We start from the raw sequence: 18,761 nt of genomic DNA on the forward strand, positions 1-18,761 counted from the left end.
ATCCGGGTTTGTCTTAGTTAAGCTAGCAGAAGAACTAATCGCAGACAGGCCAAAAAGGGTTGCTGAGAACACATATGGAACTGCAAATGCAGGGCACAGCCTCGAACAGCTGCTGTATGCAGAATTAGTGCCAAGCCTGCCACTGCCTGAACATTTCACGACTCAGACAGAAAAAGGGAAAACTACATTAATTCACTTTCACTGAAGAGGACTGCAAATGTCCAATCTTTACACCCTAATCATGCCAGAAAGGAACTTATCGGAGCTGTTTTTGCTTACTTCACTATCAGAAACATAGATGGCTTTCACTGCACACAAAGGGAAGTTTTCAACTTTTGCATAGAAGTACTATGGCTTGACCCTGACCTCAAGATTTGGAAAGAATACTCCTCTTTACAATGTCTGACAAATGAGGAAAAGGTTTTGTTGTCGAGATCATGATGGCACCTAGAGGCCAAATGAAAATTCAAGTCTGAATTAAAATCTTTCCTTCGCACTCAAGTTTCACTCCTTTGACAATAATGATACCAAAGAACCCTCCTAAACCAGTTACCCTGGAGAGAAATGACTGATATAAAATTTGCAGACAAGACACCTTTGCAGACACAAAGTTCAGATGTACATGGTGAGCTTTTAATCATGCCCCATTTCCAGAAGTAAAATGGAATTCTCCTAGACCACAAAGGAATGTCAGATCTTTTTACTTTTTGTTCTGCACTCACAGGAATCAGAGAAGTAGCAGAAGTGCTATTAATCAGATATAAAATGACAATGTTCAGCTGCGTCAATCTCATACAGTAATTTTATCCAGAAGTTTATTACAATAAAATACAAGCTTAAATTCTATGTTTGTTTACTAGGGAAAAGAAAAATTAACTCAACTTATTGGAAGCTGGCAGGCAGGCTCCTAAACAGTTACTGAAAATATACCACAGAGGTTCCCTATTATTTGATTAAGGCAAGCTACAAAGTCAAACTCACACCAGGAAGATATACCTAGTACTCAAGCAACACAGTTCTTTTGGAATCAGCCTTATACTCACTGAACATTTTAGCCTATGAATTTTAAACTTCAGCCCAAGCTGTTCCTCATCAGTAGCAACTTCCACAGTCTAAAAGGAGCCTCTCTATGTAGACCCAAAGGAATAAATTGTTGAGTTCAGGACAGCCTCTATTTATCTACATTAGATATTAATCTTTTGTACTGTTGCACCTCCTGTAACTTTTAAAGATACACAACAACAAAGGGGTAATTCAGATTTATTCTTAGGAAGCAGAAATGTCAGTATATACTGAATCTTATTTATTTTATTTGTGTCCCAATAGCAGTGCTGCTTGATTCCAGCACTGATTCCAGGAACTTAAAAAAGACTGAGTGGCCGCTTGTATTTACCTTCTTGGATAAGCTTCTCTCTACGATCCTGTGGAAGAAATAAAAAATGTTCATCATTACTCTATGAAAGACGACACTTCAATCAGCCTAGGATAATAGAAAAGCAACTCAAATATTTCAGCATTGAAGAGAATAAGATGGCACCACAAAAGCACAGATCCCGACAGCCATTGCGGTTAAAAAGTAAAAAAACAAAACCAAAACAAAATAAAAAAACTCCAAGACATATAGCTTCACCTATCAGCTAGGAAAGTGGTGCTCTGATTGGTCTCTTTGCACGTTTATCCCTTCTCACAGACCAGCAAGGTCCAACTCCTGTGATGTATTTTTCACCAAACTAATTATGTCCTAGTTAATTTATACAGTAGTTTCTACCTCCTCCTTCTGGGAGAGTAATCTACAGTTAAAGAAGTTTCTTCACAATGAAATCTTTCATAACTTGCCTAAATGTTCCTTTGTTCCCATTTACCCTATTTGTATCTCACTCTGCAATCATGTGCCATTCTACTGATAGGTAGAGTGACAGTATCTAAAACTTGAAGACATTGTCAAGATCCCTTCTGCTGGACAAAACCAGAAAAAAAAATCTACTTAAGATCTTAAGTCTGAGCAATTTAAATTTATCTTCTACTTTCTCAAGCCACACAACAGTCACTTCTTAAAGAAAAGAATGTAATAACCACCTTGCTTTATATAATATTGGAAAACAAACAACTCCCCCAGAACATCAGTAAGGGAACTGGAATAAGGAAAAGGAATTGTCTTGTAGATTGCATCAAAGATTTCAGCTTAAATATTCCAAGGCAAGTATGTCTAGATTTCACTTTCATTCAAATTTATTTTCAAGCAATTACATGCTAAACCACCCAAGTGACAAAAAACCAGCATGACAAAAATACTACAGAGATGCTAATTTTTGAAGATATTTATGTCAACATGTTCTTTAAGTTTCCCAAAATCTGTATTTTGGATTTATTCTAGAAAACAGCATTTATTACAAATATTTTATTGATTTTAGCTGATGTTTGTACTTTCTGGTCTATGATTTGATCTGAAAACAGTTTTTTTTTTTTTTTTTTTTTTTTTTTTTTGCAATAGAGGGAAATAAAACTGTTTGACAACAGTCACAAATTCAGTAGTAAAAACAGCTATTGCCTGCCAGTCAGCTATCATTTTCTCACATATATATCTGAGCATTTTAAGAATGATTTACCAGTGCTTGGTACCACGCTTACATTTCAGGAGCCAGAAGAAAAGCAGAATAAACCTTTCAAAAGCATAAAAACTCAAGTGAGATCAGGAATGGGAATTGGGGTTAGTTCTCCTCCTTATCTACTTCACAAGACTGAAGAATGGTCACAACGATCTTGTCAGCCTGTCATCCATAAGATGTCTATTTATTTACTAGAAAATACAGCTACTGCATGTCAACAGCTGGAAATAATAGCCTGTTATTGTTCACTTTCATAGTGCTGGGGAGAACCTTAATACAGTCAAACAGCATAATCAGGCAGATTGACTGGATATATATTTGTGGATACAATGCAGGACACTTGGTACAGCTGGACTCTGCAAGTAACCATAAAGCGGTAAGCTCAGCACTAGTCTTCCTCTCCTCACTGCTCTCCCGGGATTAAGCATCGTTAAGGACCAAGGGTCTCTTGTTAACTCAGTCTCTAGGCACAGCTCTGTTTTACGGCTTGGCCTTCACGAAGGCTCAGTTTCGCGAACACACTCACCCTGTCCGTCTTAAAGACGTATATCCAGAAGAGGATGGGCCCTATGGCATACAGGGCCCCCAGGAAGGACGTCTTGGGCGTGGGGCGGAAGGTCGGGTACACGTTCTGCGTCCTCGCGTAGGCCCAGCGGATCAAGGCCGGGTCTTCCTGGGGGGCGAGAGAAAGCGGCAGTGAGCCCCCCACCCCTGCCGCTGCTGCGCAGGGGCCCGGGCCCGGCCCCCGACGGCCGCGCAGGCCCCGGGCAGCCCCGCCGCCGTTCGGGCGCCAAGGTCGCCGGGAGGGCAGCGCCGCCCGCGCACTCACGATAACGGCCGGCCGGTGGGGGTCGTTGAGCTGCAGCTGGTATTGCCGCTTGAGCTGGGCGCGGATGGCCAGGCGCTCCGCCTCGGCGCGCCGCTTCTCCGGCGACGCGTCATACGTGGCGGGGTCGAGCTCGGCCGGCAGCGAGACGTAGCGGTTGGACCCGTACGCCTCGGCCGCCGACCCGCCCTCCGGCCTCGCCGCCATCTTGCGCAGCCCGCCGCGCCGCGCCGCGCAGGCGCGCGCGTGACGTCAGCGCGCGGCGGCGGCGGCGGCGGCGCCCACCGCAGCGCCCCCCGCCGGCCGCGCCGGGCCGCGCCGTTGCCGCCGCGCAGGGGGCGCCGCTGAGGCGATGGCGGGGCCGCCCCGGCGGGGCACGTCCCGCCGCCCGGCAGAGGCGAGCCAGGCTGGTCTCGAGTCCGTTTCGTCGAGAGACAGCGTGTCCCCGCCCGGCTCGCAGCTCTTGGAGGGGGAGGGCAGATAGTTCCCGGAGGCCGCGGTTGGCGGCGGCCGTTAGAGAGCGGGGCCGCGGGGCACGGCCGACCATTAGGGCCTGCAGCGAGAGCACGGTGTGTGGGGTTAGCTGGCTCTGGGTCGTAGGTGCTGCCATCCGCTGTTTTCGGCTCCTTGGACGTCTCCACGTTTGGGTGGCTGCAGAAGGTCGTTTGACATTGACAAGCTTTTGCGACTCTCATTTCACACCTCAGAGCTGAGGAACTCAACCGTTCCTAGCACTCGACTCCCAGCCTTGCAAAATTTATTCTTAAAGGTAGGTAGGTAACCCAAGTTTCTGCAATGGGGAAGAAGAGCTGCAGACAGGAGATTGTGATTTTCTGCAGCTATGTGAGAAACAAGCAACCCCGCTCGACCAGAACCCAGGCAGGGCTGTGCAGTGACCCACGGGAATGCGCTCTGTTTTGGCGTTGCATGTCGATCTGTGACGTGGGGTTATGAACAGTCATCTTGTGAAAAACCTCAGATGGCAGGTGGGAAACAGCTGCTAGTGCGGCTTCTAGGTGTGCCATTTCTCTTAGCGGTTTTATATCTGTAAGTACTTTCAGTTTCATATTCTGAGCTCTTGTTGAAGGAACTGAGTTTTCATTATTATGTTGGACAGCACCTACAGCTCCTGCAAAAATAATCCTATGGGAATTGGAAACACACAGAGCCAGTCAGGGAGACAGGAGCACAAAGATTAGCGGAGAACAGGAACTTCTCTGAATCCAGCAGAGGCTGGTACAGATGTAATCCTTTTCTCCTGTGATAGCTCTCAGGAGACTCGCAAGAACTGATTGATTCTTTGTTGACAACAGTCTCAGCAGGTTGAAAGGACTCTGTTCTCCCCTCTGAAAAGGGAACTTCTGCCGCAGAGTTGAGATGTGAGAAATGTGCTGGTATAGTTACTGTATGCCCAAGCACAAATTCAGGCAATGTTCTATGTTTCACAGCAGTACACTATGCACATTTAAGCAAAATACTCAGGTTCTCAAAAGTTACATCTTAAGCAGGATGAAAGTTGCAAAATATCACTGTCACTGATTTTCATCTTCAAATCATCTCTTTAAGCAAGGCCAAGCTGCTTAGATATGCTGCCAGATAACCTTCAAAATTATCTTGTGATGACTCACTGCTCTGATAAACTTTATTGACAGGTTCACAAATCAATGTCTGCTGATTAACACAAGGTGAAGAAAGCAAGGTCTGTCCTGTAAGTTTTCACTTTAGAAGTTTCTGTTTTGGCAGTATTACGAGCTTTTTCTTCTGCAGAGGTGTGAAAGCTATATGCAAATTGTGTTTCTGGAATTAAACTTGTCAGTTTTTCTTCTTTATGTATACAGAAAGAAGCAATGATAGTAGTTACGCTGTTTGGAACCAAGTAAGGTTATGGCTGTATATATATCTTTATGATGTCATTTACACTGGGGTGACTGTACAGACGCAGGTAATGTTGGATGAGAGATTACAGCTTGCTCCTGAGTACACACAAAATAATATTGCTGACTTTATTTAAGAGGCTGTATTTTGACAGCACAGTAATAGGGCAGAAGCTTGCCTCATACTATATGATTTCACTCTTTTTTTTTTTACCTGAGCACTTGGAAAAATAGATGATCTCCTCTTGGTCTGAGCAGCTAATTAGGAGTTGAGCTTTGGGATTTGCTTCCAACAGGAAGAAATATGAGTTGAATGTTTCTTCAGTTTCTGTATCTTGAGTATACTGGCACAGCAGGATGTACTTTTCTGTCTCTCAAATAGAAGCCTGCAGTCTTCCCAGAAGCTTCCTCTCAGTGTTTCTGTGGCTTTTCTGTCTTCATTTTCTTCACAAACACATAGGTGCAAATCCAAGTGAGAATTTCAGCTGCTTAATTTGCAGTCAGCTCCCAAGGAAGTATTTCATACATGCCCAGTTCTGTTGTTTCCTAGGGCTTTCAGCATTGCCAGCGCTTTGGGCAGTGTCTTCTATTACATGAACAAATTTTCTCCCTTTACTTTCCCATTTCATGACATCACAGAATCACAGAATGGGTGAAGTTGGAAGGGACCTCTGGAGATCATCTAGTCCAACCCCCCTGCTCAAGCAGGATCACCTAGAGCACACTGCCCAGGATTGTGTCCAGGTGGCTTTTGAATATCTCCAGAGAAGGAGACTCCACAACCTCTCTGGGCAACCTGTGCCAGTGCTCTGTCACTCTCACAGTAAAGAAGTTCTTCCTTATATTCAGACAGAACTTCCTGTGTCTGAGTTTGTGCCCATTGCCTCTTGTCCTGTCACATGTGCACCACTGAAAAGAGTCTGGCCCCATCCTGTTGACACCTCCCCTTAAGGTGTTTGTAGATATTGATAAGATCCCCCCCTCAATCTTCTTGAGGCTAAACAGGCCCAGCTCTCACAGCCATTCCTCTTAGGGCAGATGCTGCACTCCTCTGATCATCCTTGTAGCTCTGTGCTGGACTCTCTCCAGTAGGTCTATGTCTTTCTTGAACTGGGAAGCCCAGAACTGGACACAGTACTCAAGACGAGGCCTCACCAGGGCTGAGTAGAGGGGCAGGATCACCTCCCTCAACCTGCTGGCAACACTCCTCCTAATGCATCCAAGGAGACCATTGGCCTTTGTGGCCACAAGGACACATTGCTGGCTGATGGTCAACTTGTCATCCACCAGCACTCCCAGGTCCTTCTCTGCAGAGCTGCTTTCTAGCCGATCAGCCCCCAGCCTGTACTGGTGCATGCACTTCTTCCTCCCTAGGTGCAGGACCCTGCACTTTACCGTTGTTGAACCTCATGAGGTTCCTCTCTACCCAGCTCTCCAGCCTGTCCAGGTCTCTCTGAATGGCAGCACAGCCCTCAGGTGTATCAGCCACTCCTCCCAGCTTGGTATCATCAGCAAACTTGCTGAGGAGGCACTCAGTCCCCTCATCCAGGTCATTGATGAATAAGTTGAAGAGGATGGGATTCAGTACTGAGCCCTGGGTGACGCCACTAGCCACAGGCCTCCAACTAGGCTCCGTGCCTGTGATGACGATCCTCTGAGCTCTGCCTTTAAGCCAGTTCTCAATCCACCTCACTGTCCACTCGTCTAACCCACACTTCCTGAGCTTGCCTACAAGGATGTTATGGGAGACAGTGTCAGAAGCCTTGCTGAAGTCAAGGTACACAACATCCACTGCTCTCCCCTTATCTCCCCAGCCAGTCATTCCATCACAGAAGGCTATCAGATTGTTGAAGCAGGGTTTCCACTTGGTGAATCTATGTTGGCTACTCCTGATCACCTTCTTTTCCTCCATATGTCTGGAGATGACATCCAGAATGAGCTGTTCCATCAGCTTTCCAGGGATGGAGGTGAAGCTGACTGGCCTGTAGTTTCCTGGGTCTTCCTCCTTGCTCTTTTTGAATGCTGGAGTAATATTGGCTTTGTCCCAGTCCTCAGGCACCTCTCCAGTTCTCCAAGACCTTTCAAAGATGATGGAGAGTGGCCTAGCAACAACATCCACCAGCTCCAACTCGTGGGTGTATCCAAACAGAGCCCATGGATTAGTGGATGTCAAGTTTGCCTGAAAGGACTCTAACCCCATCCTCCTCAACCAAAGGAAAGTCTTTCTTTCTCCAGACTTTCTCTCTTGTCTGCAGGCCCTGGGATTCCTGAGGGTTGTCCTTAGCAGTGAAGACTGCAGCAAAGAAGGTGTTCAGTAACTTTGCCTTCTCTATATCCTTTGTCACCAGGCAGCCACCCCATTCAGCAGCAAGCCCACATTTTCCCTAGTCTTCCTCTTGCTATTGATAACAGGACCATTTAATGAGCTCCATGATTATCTCTAGCTTCATGATCATCTCTCTTCATAACTGACATGTATGTTGGCATGTATGTATAGCAGCAGCACTGCTGTATGGCACTCGTGTGGTACTTCTTATCTCTAAGGGTTCCCGAACACTTTGTAGCCTGTGTTGCCTTGCCAGTGCAGTTTTTTACATTGGCATTTAAAGCTGTTCCTCTCTGCTCTGCGTCGTTTCGGAGTAACTGGGCACTTGCAGTCTTGGAACAATGGGAATCCTGGCAGGAATGGCAGTGCAGGTTACAGCTAGGAAGGAAGATTAGCATACTGGAAGATTAGCTGCTCCTGTGGGAAATAGTGGGTATTTTTTCCCTCTGCTGCATCACAGAGTAGAATAGTAGGCTTCTGTCCCTGCAGATCTCCCAAAGGACTCCTGAATAACCAGATGCATTTCCTTCATTCTGTTGGCTCCTGAGGTCTGTAATAATGTGGGACAGTTCCCATGGACAAGAGTAAAGATGATCTTACGATGAAGTCACTTGGCAAAGGCAGTGGGTTGAGTTCCCAGCTTTGTTACAGACATTATGTGATCTTATCACATAGTACGGGTGCAAGCTGTGCCTTCTCCCTCTCTCCAGAGCTCACAGCTGTAAGTTTGCATGCTTGGCATGCAAGCAATGCTGATTTAATTCTACTGGGAGAAAAACAGAAGGTGAAAAGCTACATTTCCATTAACAGTGTAATGTACTGTATTAGAAAATGGAACCACCAGCCGCTATGCTGAAAACGCCTTTGCATTTTATCTCTAATCACTAACTTATCCTCTCTCAAAGGATCAAGTTCCCTACAAGGAGCCTTTCTTCCGAGGTGCCACTTGTTTCATGGGGTAAGAAAATAACTAAAAAGAAGATAACCAAATCACTCCTAGAGATGCATGTTCTCTGATTTAAAGCCTCTGCATTGCAATTTGCCGTAGTCATTCTTCCTGATGTGATATTGTGCATTTTCTGTGTTTGATAGCAGACATGTCTTTAACTTTCAAATATCATCCTTCAGCCAAAGCCCAAATTATCAATGGTAAGGGTCTAAAACTTGCATAATGCAGTGCAAGACAAAGAGGAAATACTGCAGTCAAAACGCTTAACAGAAATCAGTGATAGTTTTTTTTTGTTGTTGGGTTTTTTTTGTTTGTTTGTTTGTTTTTCTCCTGACTGACAGGAACTGCTCTGCATAGCGGAAGCTGCTACAGCAACAGACTGGACTCCAGCCAGTCCCTGAGCAGACCTGCTGTAATATCCAGTCATTCTGGGTCACCCCATGGCAGATTCAAAATACAGCCTGCTACTGCAAACCATCTTAGAAAAAAGCGTTTTGCAAGAAAGAACAAGGCCTATCTTATCCCTCTCTTTGCCAGCCAGTGCACAGCTTTGCATCTCTAGCGCAGCATCACTTTTGGGGCATCACTGTAGTGCTGCTGCCAGCCTGCAACCTGCACTTAGCCCAGGTACAGCTGCTGGGATGTCTTGCAATACACAGCAGCTTTCCTGCAGAGTGGTTGCAAGTCTTTTAAGCCCTATGCTCCCAACAAAATCTCTGTAAGTACTGGATTGTTGCAATGCTTTCTGAAACAGGGCAGCTCAAGCACAAGTCTGGGAAGTGGGCCTGCAGCATGATACAAGCAACATGCAGGACAAGATAAATCCTGCTGCAAACCTATATATTATGGAGAAGGGACGGCAAAACTAATTAAGGTCCTGCCCACAAGGCTAGCGGAAATATCTGTGGGTGCCCAACACTGTTCCTAGAAATACAATCATATGCCAGCTAAAATGCAACTGACTGATTAGTAATCCAAAAAAACAACTGTATTGGATGTGGTCACAAATTCTATTGAGAGCCAGAAGGGTGGCAAAAAGGATACAACCCAGAGCAGGTACTAGGATATAATTTGAAAAGGCAGTTTTATAAAAAGAGCTAAAGAAATTTTCGTCCCTTTCCTCAGCTTCCCCTCTATCCCTTCAGTTTATATTGTCCAGAGAGAAGCAGAGGGTGTTCAGGGGGAGCCTGTCCTTCTCCCCATTGCTCAGATCACTGCCACCCTTGATCCTGCTCAAAATCAGATATTATTTCAACCCTTCAGCACTGATGTCACTTTGACTTCAGTGCAAACTCTACCACATTTGTTTTTAAGCATTAGTTCTTAGCTGTGTGATTAGTAACCTTTCTCTAAATAAAATAAATACAGCTCTGTCTCTCAGGGTTACAGAGAAAACCTTGAAAATGTGACACCAGGACAGTGTGACTAAAGGCATGGCTTCATGTTACATCTAGTCTAAATCTAACGGTGATCCTGCTATTCCACTGTGTTGGATTGCATTTGGATAGCAATGGATAGCAAATGCATATCTGCAGAATGACTCAGATCAGTTGCCTTATCCACTGAAAAACTAGTCTTCAGGGGTTTTCTTTTTTGGAAGTCTTTCTAGTGGCTCATCAAAACAGCCAAAATTTCTATGCAGCTACATGCTCAGTTAAGCCAATCTAGTGTAGAGTTCTTGTATCCTCTCTGTCAGCACAAGCTGATCCTGAGGATCAGCTAACCTTTGTTGATGGTGGTTTTTCAGCCAGATCATGAAACTCATTTAACTCTCCTTTTGGCTGCACAGTAGCTTGTGTTGACCTAAGACAAGCAGCAGGAATGTACAACAGACACTAGTGAGAGCGGGCCTCTAGCCCTGAACTAGAGTAAGCTGATCATAAAGAACATGCTGGTAGGTTCAAGCAATGAGACTTAAAATATAAGATCCAACATGCTTTTTTTTGCTTTTTAAACAGGACTATTGGTTACTGACTGTTTGAGGTTTGCAGTATTGAATCAACCTGAGAATTTGCATGTGAAAATGCCTTTGAAGGCATCATCTGTTTTCTTTGTGATCAGAGGTATCTAAATTGAGTGAATCAATCAGGAAAATTAATCTTTGTTTGGAACACACCTTCACTGTTCAGTCTGAAACACACTTGAATTCCCAGATTGTTCTGATCCAAATTAGAAATCTGAAATCAGAGACATTTCTATGAAAACTGTTTTGTTGAAGCTGCATGTACCTTTCAGCTTGAGTTTTAAGCAACCCAAGATAATAACATTAATTTTAGACCTATGTGATTTTGTCAGTAGCTTTTCAGTCGTGTTTCAAAACATAAACAGATTAAATTTATTCAATGATATATACAAAAATCCTCTCTTTTCAGAATGGCCAGGGTAAGTGGCTTGGTGTTTCAAGTGAATGAAAGGAAAATAAACTAAACTAAAGACCTGAATTCCTATCTGCAGGATGATTGTGCATGACACTTTCTCAGAAGAGACAGGATAAATCTATTGTTATCTCCAAAAATACTTGCGTCTGTCAAACGTAGGCTGAGTGCTAATGGTTGCCTCATTTGCATTAGTTGTCAGATAGAGTCAAAATGTTGCGGGGCTCTGTTTTGAATTCTCACTGTTCTTTTTCAAAGAAAGCAAGTGAAAAATGGGGCAGAAACTGGCAAGATCACTCATACCACAGGAATGTTTCTGAACAAAGTTCCTTGCTTCTAATTCCTACCAGTAATGGACAAGAAGGGTCATTTGATTCCTGCTCCAATTCCATATGGATGAATGGATTCTGATGTGTATATTTCCCACCTTCTCCTGAGGAGAATCAGTATCGGCCATCCACTTGCACAAATAAATCCATGATAAAAAGTGTACTTGAATAAGAAGGGAAGCAGTGTAAAAGGTATTAGGATGCAGCTTGTCTAGGCTCAAATCAAGTGTCTGTAATTGTAAATGTATAGCTATATTAATAAATTGTCTAGATAAATGTAATTCCAGATAAACATAATTCATTCTGTGTTAAGAACTGAAGCCTCTAGTATCTTTATCTTACAATTGTTTAAGGAAAAGCTGGCACACAAAGGGAGGAGTTATTGTGGTTAGGAGAGTTATGAATAGTTCAATTGTTATTACAGCCAGCAGGCCACCTATAAATGTATATCAAATGTTGAGCTCAGCAGGAGTTAGTTACAAAACTAGGACACTTAATGAGTCATAAAGTGCCAGGAATAATGAGAAATGGCATTAAACAAACCATTTCTGCCTCTCCTGGGCTAATCCAGAGATGGTGACAAGAATCCTTCTGCTGTCTCAGCTCTTCCTGCTGAAATAAAATTTTTGACTTACAGTGAATTATAGCTGTGGCTGAGTTGCCCAAGCCAGGGAGCTAGTGCTGCTGGGAAGCTCTGGTGAAAGAAAAAGAAGCTGGCAGTGAACATCTTGTCTCAGCTCATTTGCAGAACATCGATCGTAGCACTTCCTAATGTAACTTATTTTCTTAGCTCTCCCTCTGCTTCCAGCTCTTTGCAAGTGAGACTATTAATAGTCATGTAATGTTGGGGGAAAGAAAACTAGAGTGAGAGAGGAAAAAATCTTAGAATTAAGCATGCTGACAATTAAAAAGCCAAATGTCTGAGGATGAGTCATGTTGCTGGCTACGACTATGTGCTAGAAGCGTGTAACCAGTCAAGGGATAATATTATTTCTGGATTTCCCCTAGCTACAGCAGTTAGGATCCTGAATATACCAAGAAGCCCTCACTATCCTGACCAGCCGTATCTGGGCCATCCGCTTATGCACCCTTTGTCCGCTGGCCCAAGAGCTGCATTTAAGCTCAGACCCTTGGCTCTTGCCTGAGCCGCATTGTCTGTGTTGTTTCTAGTCTTGGACCTTACTGACTTGACTTTCCAGCTTGACCTCAGACCTGCCTTTTTAGTTTGGCTTTTCTGGCAGTGACTGCGTCTAGTCCAGGTTACTATCACTGGACTTGTCCTCCTCATCTTGTTAGGGTATGGTGGGGTGGGCCCTTGTCAGTGAGTTTACTGCCATGCCTGCCTCTGTCACCCTTGGCTTCCAGCTCACCTTTCCTTGTGCAAAAGCCCATTCTTCCTGTTCCTTGATTACACCATCACTTAGGAAGTAGTGCTAAGTTAATCCCATGACCGTAGGGATTGTATCCAGCACCAATGGGTAGAGTTCTGTTGACTCTTGTAAAAATTCAGAAAGCACAGTCAGTGAGAGGAAACTCAAGTATTGCAGGAAATGTGTCTTACGCTAAGCAAAGAGGAGAATCTTTTCTGACCTGCTATTCTTGACACATCACTGCCAGCAGCTGACATTTTTTCCTCTTTCCTCCTCAGGTATTTGCTCTGTTCACGTCAGAAAAGGTGAATCTGTCTGCTTCATTTAGAGCATCTGAAAGGTAAAGGTGCCCACTGTGAACTTTGTCTGCTTCTATCTAATGTAGGAGCTCAAGATTGTGAGTTATCCTATCCTGAGACATGGCTAAGAGGCTGTGAGCCATCCCCTAGGGAAGCTTGTCTTTCTTTATGGACTGTAGAGTGAGTCTGATTTAGCCTGGACACCTCTACTTCTAAAAAGTTAAAATTAGATGGAGTGAATTCTTCTACCTCCCCAACTCCCAGAGTATCCAAAGTGTGTCAAGAGTGCCGTGGCTTTTGTAACTTGAGGCCAAATGCTACACAGCCTTTATTTTACCTTGGAGGATGCTCTAATTTCTACCTAGAACCAGAGGTGAAATCTTCACCTTGCTGATAGCTCTGTGACAAGTGGTTCTGGCACACAAAGCCATCAAATTCTCTGCAATGCTTACTAGAAATTAGTTAATGGGTTTAGCTGCTTTCCCTTCACAAACAAAATCCAAGTTGGAGGGAAATGCCACTGCTGTGTGTGGGAAGGTGCAACTAAGAGGGCCGGTGAGACCAGTCCTTAACAGACATGGCCATTCCTTCTCCTCAAGACAGAAATACAGTGCCCCAGGGGTTTGTGTGGTGGAAGACCTGTGTGTCCTGCTGGGACCCCCCTGTTGAACACAGTCTTGAAGGAGGACTCAGTTTGTTGTATCATCCAGTCCAAAACTTCTCCACAGCTTGAAAATCACTTTTTAATTGGAAAATGAGCAGCAGTTTATAGACAATAGCGCTTCAAGAAGTCAAAAATTTCTTCTTTGTGCAGGAAAATATTTAAGCCCTCTGTGGGGAAAAAACAGCCTGGAGTCCATGATAGATGAGCCTTGAAGTAGGGGCAGTTCTATTGTACAGTTATGTAGAGAAAGAAACTGACTTTATTTTACTTTATATAATTGTGAAAAGTCTGGAGCTTAAAATTTAAGGCAAAGCGAAGCAGACCAACAGTATGAATAAAATATGTTAGCAGAGACATGCTAAATTTATTGTGACTGTTTGGAAATCTCTGTATCGCAGTAGGGAAGTACTTAGTTGTGGCAATGCAGAATGTTTTTTTTTTTTTTTTGCTCAAATGAAATACAGAATACAAATGAGGGTGTTTCTGCAGAATGCCAGCTAAAGGGAAAGATATACAATGTCCAGCCTCGGTATTTTAGTGTTATAAAAAATTATGACAATACTAAAATTTTAACCTTCTGACCAATAGAGATGGAATGGCAGAGCTGTGCTTTCCTTGGGCTCTTGTTATCATTTTATGAATTGGGAACATTGGCTAAAAATATATATATTCTTTAGCATTGCAGAACCATGTATCTATCAGGTTTCACCTGTCTAATTGAGGAGATTGGCTAAAGCAGCTGCCAAGGTTAAAATTTGTCTCCTGAATTGGTGTCTGTTACTTTTCCAGATAACCTCCTAGTAGAGGTTTGCTCTCTGGATAAGCTGCTTTTACTTACAGTAGCATGTGCCTCTAGCCTAGCCAGTGTAACTGTCATTTGCAGCCCCAAAGGAAAGATTTTTGTTTCTGATGTGACCCTTGCAGGGCCCCTTTAGCAAAAAACCGTAGTGCTTGCTCTACTCTCTTAATGTTTCTTGTTCCATCCCCTCCCATCTGCTCCTCTGCTATTCACCTGCAGATGCTTCTCCATTGTGGAGCCCTCCCCTCCCACAACTGCTGATGTGCTCTCTGTGATGGTAATGAAGATACTGTGTCAAAAACAGTTTGACAAAATTTCCTCCCAACCTCACTATCACAGATTTTCTGTTTTGATGCAACATTTCTGTTTTATTTGGCAGAAGCAGGAACAAATTCTCTCCCTGCCATAAAAAAATATATTTTGTTTTGTTTATTTTCACCTGCTTTTCTCCTCCTTATATCAGTTGCTGAGGAAAATGAAGAAGTAATTAAGAGGGGGAAGTGAGAGGGATGAGGGAGAATAAAACAGTGTTATTTTGGAGCTGTTTTTCCATCTAAAAACAGAAACACTACCCTGAAAAAAATATGAAAAAACTCCCTTCAGCAGAAGCTATCTGTTCTCCACACTCCCTCAAATCAATTCCTGCTGCATTGTGTGTCTCTGAATGTAGTGAAGGCAGACTAACATAAGGCACCCTGAAAATGTTGACCTCTGATAACATTCCTGGTTCAATTTTAGAAGTGCAGAAAAGCAATGCTAAATAGCTAATCCTATTTATTGCCTTAATAATTATCCATAACTGGTTCTTTTCTCTATACAGTAACTCTAAGTGGCTTCTCTCTGGACTGGTAGTGAAAGGCTTCTGAGACTCTACATATGCTGGTCTGTAGTTGCACTCCAGTTTTGCCTGGTTTGCTGGAACATGCTTCAGTCCTACTCTAGGAGGATTATTATTGATCTGAAACTTCTGTTGTCTCTTCTGAATCAAAATTAGTGAAGCTCTACAGAAAGCAAGGAGTTAATAGCAGTGACACAGCAGAACTGTTTACTGGAACAGGCGAGCTCTCCCATAGGTGTTCACACTACTTTGTGGAGACCAAAAGAGAATCAAAACACAGTTCTGTAATTACACAGGTCATATCAAATATTTTGTGACAAAACTAATGTCCTTTATTAAGCTTTAGAATGCTTTTCTATTAGGGAGTCTTCTCTGGAGGTAAAGATACGCACAGCTGAATAGGGTTTTGAGCAATAAAGATGATCTCAGACTAATCAAATAGTGAAGGAGTTCAAAAAGGAAGGGAACACTGGTGTAATTCAAAACTCAATGTATGTTTTCAAGATGCATCTCTGCTGCAACAGTAAAAGTAATAAGGATCAACAGTAATTCTGGCTAGCTTTATGTGTACTGGATATCAACCCAAAACAAAATTCTTTGAGGGAGAAAATAATGGTTTATAATAGAAATGCTGACCGGTCTGGAGCTGTGATCAGTAATGCTTCTCTACAGCTTCATTCTTAACCCTGGGCTACTTTCTGCTGGTGAAAGTAGTTACTGCCAAAATACTAATTACTTGAAAGGAGCTGTTATCACTTTTAGAGGAACTTACTATTGTTTCTGTATGCAGTGTTAAAATAAGTTAACTACTTCAAAAATAGTATTATGATTGAAATAGAAAGAAAATGACATAAGGAAAAATTGAAATACAAGATCCTTGCTTAAACAGAGCCCTCTCATCCCTGTAGACAAATCCGATCACATAAAATCCTGAGCTGAGTTGAGATTGGACCCCAAGGTTCTCATTCAGAGTGGTCCCTGATGGACAGCTTTGCTGGGTTTCGATGGCAGAGGGAGGCTGCAGTCTCAGCAGGAGTACAATGAAGCTAAGAGCTCTGCCTCTTCAATAGAAAGGACAAGCTTTTTCCTTAGCCCTGCAAAAAGGCACAAAGGGCAAAGGACAGACAATCTCTCTGCTTGCTTCTGTCAAATGTGTAGGAGGGCTGGAAAAAGACTGAACTACATTTCCAGGCCCCAGTCTTGCAGCTTATTAAATGTCAAAGCACCCTGCCATCTGATGATGGGGTTAGTGGTCTTTCTTAGGGCTGCTTTAAAAGGTTTATGCACAACATGCCATCCTACGAAGAGGTGAGCAGGAACTGTGTACCCTTTCTTTGCCTCTCTCCAAGTAGAGGCAGAAGAGCTCTCTACAGGACAGGACTGTGCACGCCTGCTGCACTCTGAAGAAGGCTAAGAAGCTTTGTGCATAATGATCTCCCACTGGGGATGTGGAATTTACCATCAGTGTGCACTATAGGCATTGGCTGTGATGTGCAGCCTGGCCCACGCATCCCCAACCGTTATAAGTGGGAATCACATTCAAAGATACCTGTTGCTCTTAAAAATCAATGTGATTAACATGCATTTATGGCGATGGCTGTTCATCTCTTCTGTTTATCCATTTTTGTCAGGAGTTTGGGGAATTACAAATGGAGCACATCCCATATGCTGCAACTTCTTAATGGAAATTGTACATTTAGTTTTCCAAGGAACCTAGAAGTTCCTTAGAATGTTTAGAGTGTAATAGTTGCTCCATAATCATCTTGAGATTTAGCCCTGCTATTGCAAGTGAGATAGTTATAGACCAATATCTAAGAGCTGGAGCAAAAAATTATGTATAGAAAGCTCAGAAAAGAATTCCCTCTAGTCATTGCAAAGGTACCATTAAGACTGGTTCCACCTTGCTGAAAGCCTGGCTAGCAAAGAATATTCTGCACCTGCGATATCTAATGTTTGGTTGCTGAGGTTAGAAAATGGTGAGCTTTTTCTGAGTTACCAAAAGAAATCATCAGTCACATCACAGGTTTCTGACATGATGAAGATGTGTCCTCATTGCTACCATGTCTGGTGGAGGAACTGCAGCCCTCGGGCCAGAGATCTACTGTGGAGTGCAAGGACTAGCTGTACCACATCATGGGCATTCTGCCTACAATATCCGCAGGACCCTGCCTTGGGATTTTACAGAGCTTTTGCAGACCCTAGTTTTAGTGCCCAAATTTCATGAGCCCTTTGGGAAGATGTCCAGCAAGCTCCTGGGAAGACGCTTCTCAGTTTTGTTGTGCACTTCTTCAATGATAATAATTGCCTTTCAATTTCTGAGTTTCCGAGAGTGGTCACCTGGCAGCTCCATATTTTCAAAGATAGACAGTGTGGATGTAGAGACAACTTGTCAGGGGGAGATGAAGAAAACAGTTGTTTAAGACACCAATGAAGACCTGCTGATGCCTTCTGGTAAGCTTTCATGAAATGCTGATTTATAGGCATTTCTGCTTATATAAAGCAGATCCTGTCAGTTTCTTTACTTCTCCTGGTATTTTTAGTAGCCTGAACATTTGCATGGAAATACAGTCTTGGTTGCCTGGGAAATCTGTAGGTCATAAGTCACTACTAGCACCCTCCTAATCCTTCCATCACAACAGGCTCTGATACCTGGGACTTGGATATAGCACTGACTTAATGTCTTTTTTGTTTTTAACCATTGAATTGCCTGAATACAATTCATATCCATAGTGTCTGAAAAAGAGCAACAATGTTTACTTGTGTTCTTCCCTGTTATTAAATGACTGCTTTGGTAAGAATGTCTTTTCTGTCTTTTGCATGGATTTTTGTTCATGTGAATGGAAAATTACTGTTCTTTGTAACACCATACATAATTCTTCCTGAACAATTCTATTCATTGTTACAAAAAATATTAGTAGCTAGTATAAAAGGACTCTTAGTTCTTGAAACTAAAAAGAATATTTCTTAATTCTTTTTTTCTTATTATTTTTAATGTTTAAATGAAAAATTTCCTTCATTCTAACAAAGAAGCCAAAAAAATGATGATGCCACTGTAGGACACCAGTCATACATGTCTTATAAGGAATAGCAAACAATTTGCCAGCATCTCACAACCTGAAATGTATTTGCATAAATTCTTGGATGAACACTCAGGAGTGAGAAATATATCTAGGAAACTAAGTTCTCAAACAGCATTTAAAAGTCTATACTGGTTTGGAAATGCATTTGTTCGAGAAAACGTGGCCAGCTTTGCTGCTAGCTGAAATTTGTGCTCCCCAGTGGCTCTTAGAAAGCCTTATTGAAAACTGAGTAGAACTGAGCCTCTGTCTAGTGCAAATTGCCATCCACACAGTGTTTCTTCTTTACTTTGTTCTCACTGTTACTGAATTCACCTTATTCTGACTTTCAAGTGGCGTCATTAGCATCCTATGTTTTAGCCTATATTTTTGAGGCATTTTTCTGTGTAGTATAATATTTAGAATAAAAAATGAATAATACAAAAATGG

The 18,761-nt window shown here is 42.9% G+C and overlaps 1 protein-coding gene and 1 long non-coding RNA gene across 2 annotated transcripts; one reads left to right on the plus strand and one right to left on the minus strand.

Annotated features, from left to right (window-relative positions):
• Positions 1-1,243: 1,243 nt before the first annotated feature.
• On the minus strand, positions 1,244-3,662 carry NDUFB4 (NADH:ubiquinone oxidoreductase subunit B4). Its single transcript, XM_062595091.1, has 3 exons — positions 3,436-3,662; positions 3,133-3,279; positions 1,244-1,421 (listed from the first exon to the last, which is right to left on the minus strand). Exons 1-3 carry the CDS (start codon positions 3,637-3,639, stop codon positions 1,362-1,364), a joined length of 411 nt encoding a protein of 136 aa, XP_062451075.1. The 5' UTR covers positions 3,640-3,662; the 3' UTR covers positions 1,244-1,361.
• A 4,875-nt stretch (positions 3,663-8,537) lies between these two features.
• Positions 8,538-18,100, plus strand: LOC134138292 (uncharacterized). Its single transcript, XR_009957856.1, has 3 exons — positions 8,538-8,590; positions 12,934-12,995; positions 15,238-18,100. It is a non-coding gene; the product is annotated as an uncharacterized LOC134138292 (long non-coding RNA).
• The last annotated feature ends 661 nt before the right edge of the window (positions 18,101-18,761 follow it).

The sequence above is a fragment of the Rhea pennata genome, chromosome 1, assembly GCF_028389875.1.
Source record: "Rhea pennata isolate bPtePen1 chromosome 1, bPtePen1.pri, whole genome shotgun sequence".
Lineage (NCBI taxonomy): Eukaryota > Metazoa > Chordata > Aves > Rheiformes > Rheidae > Rhea > Rhea pennata.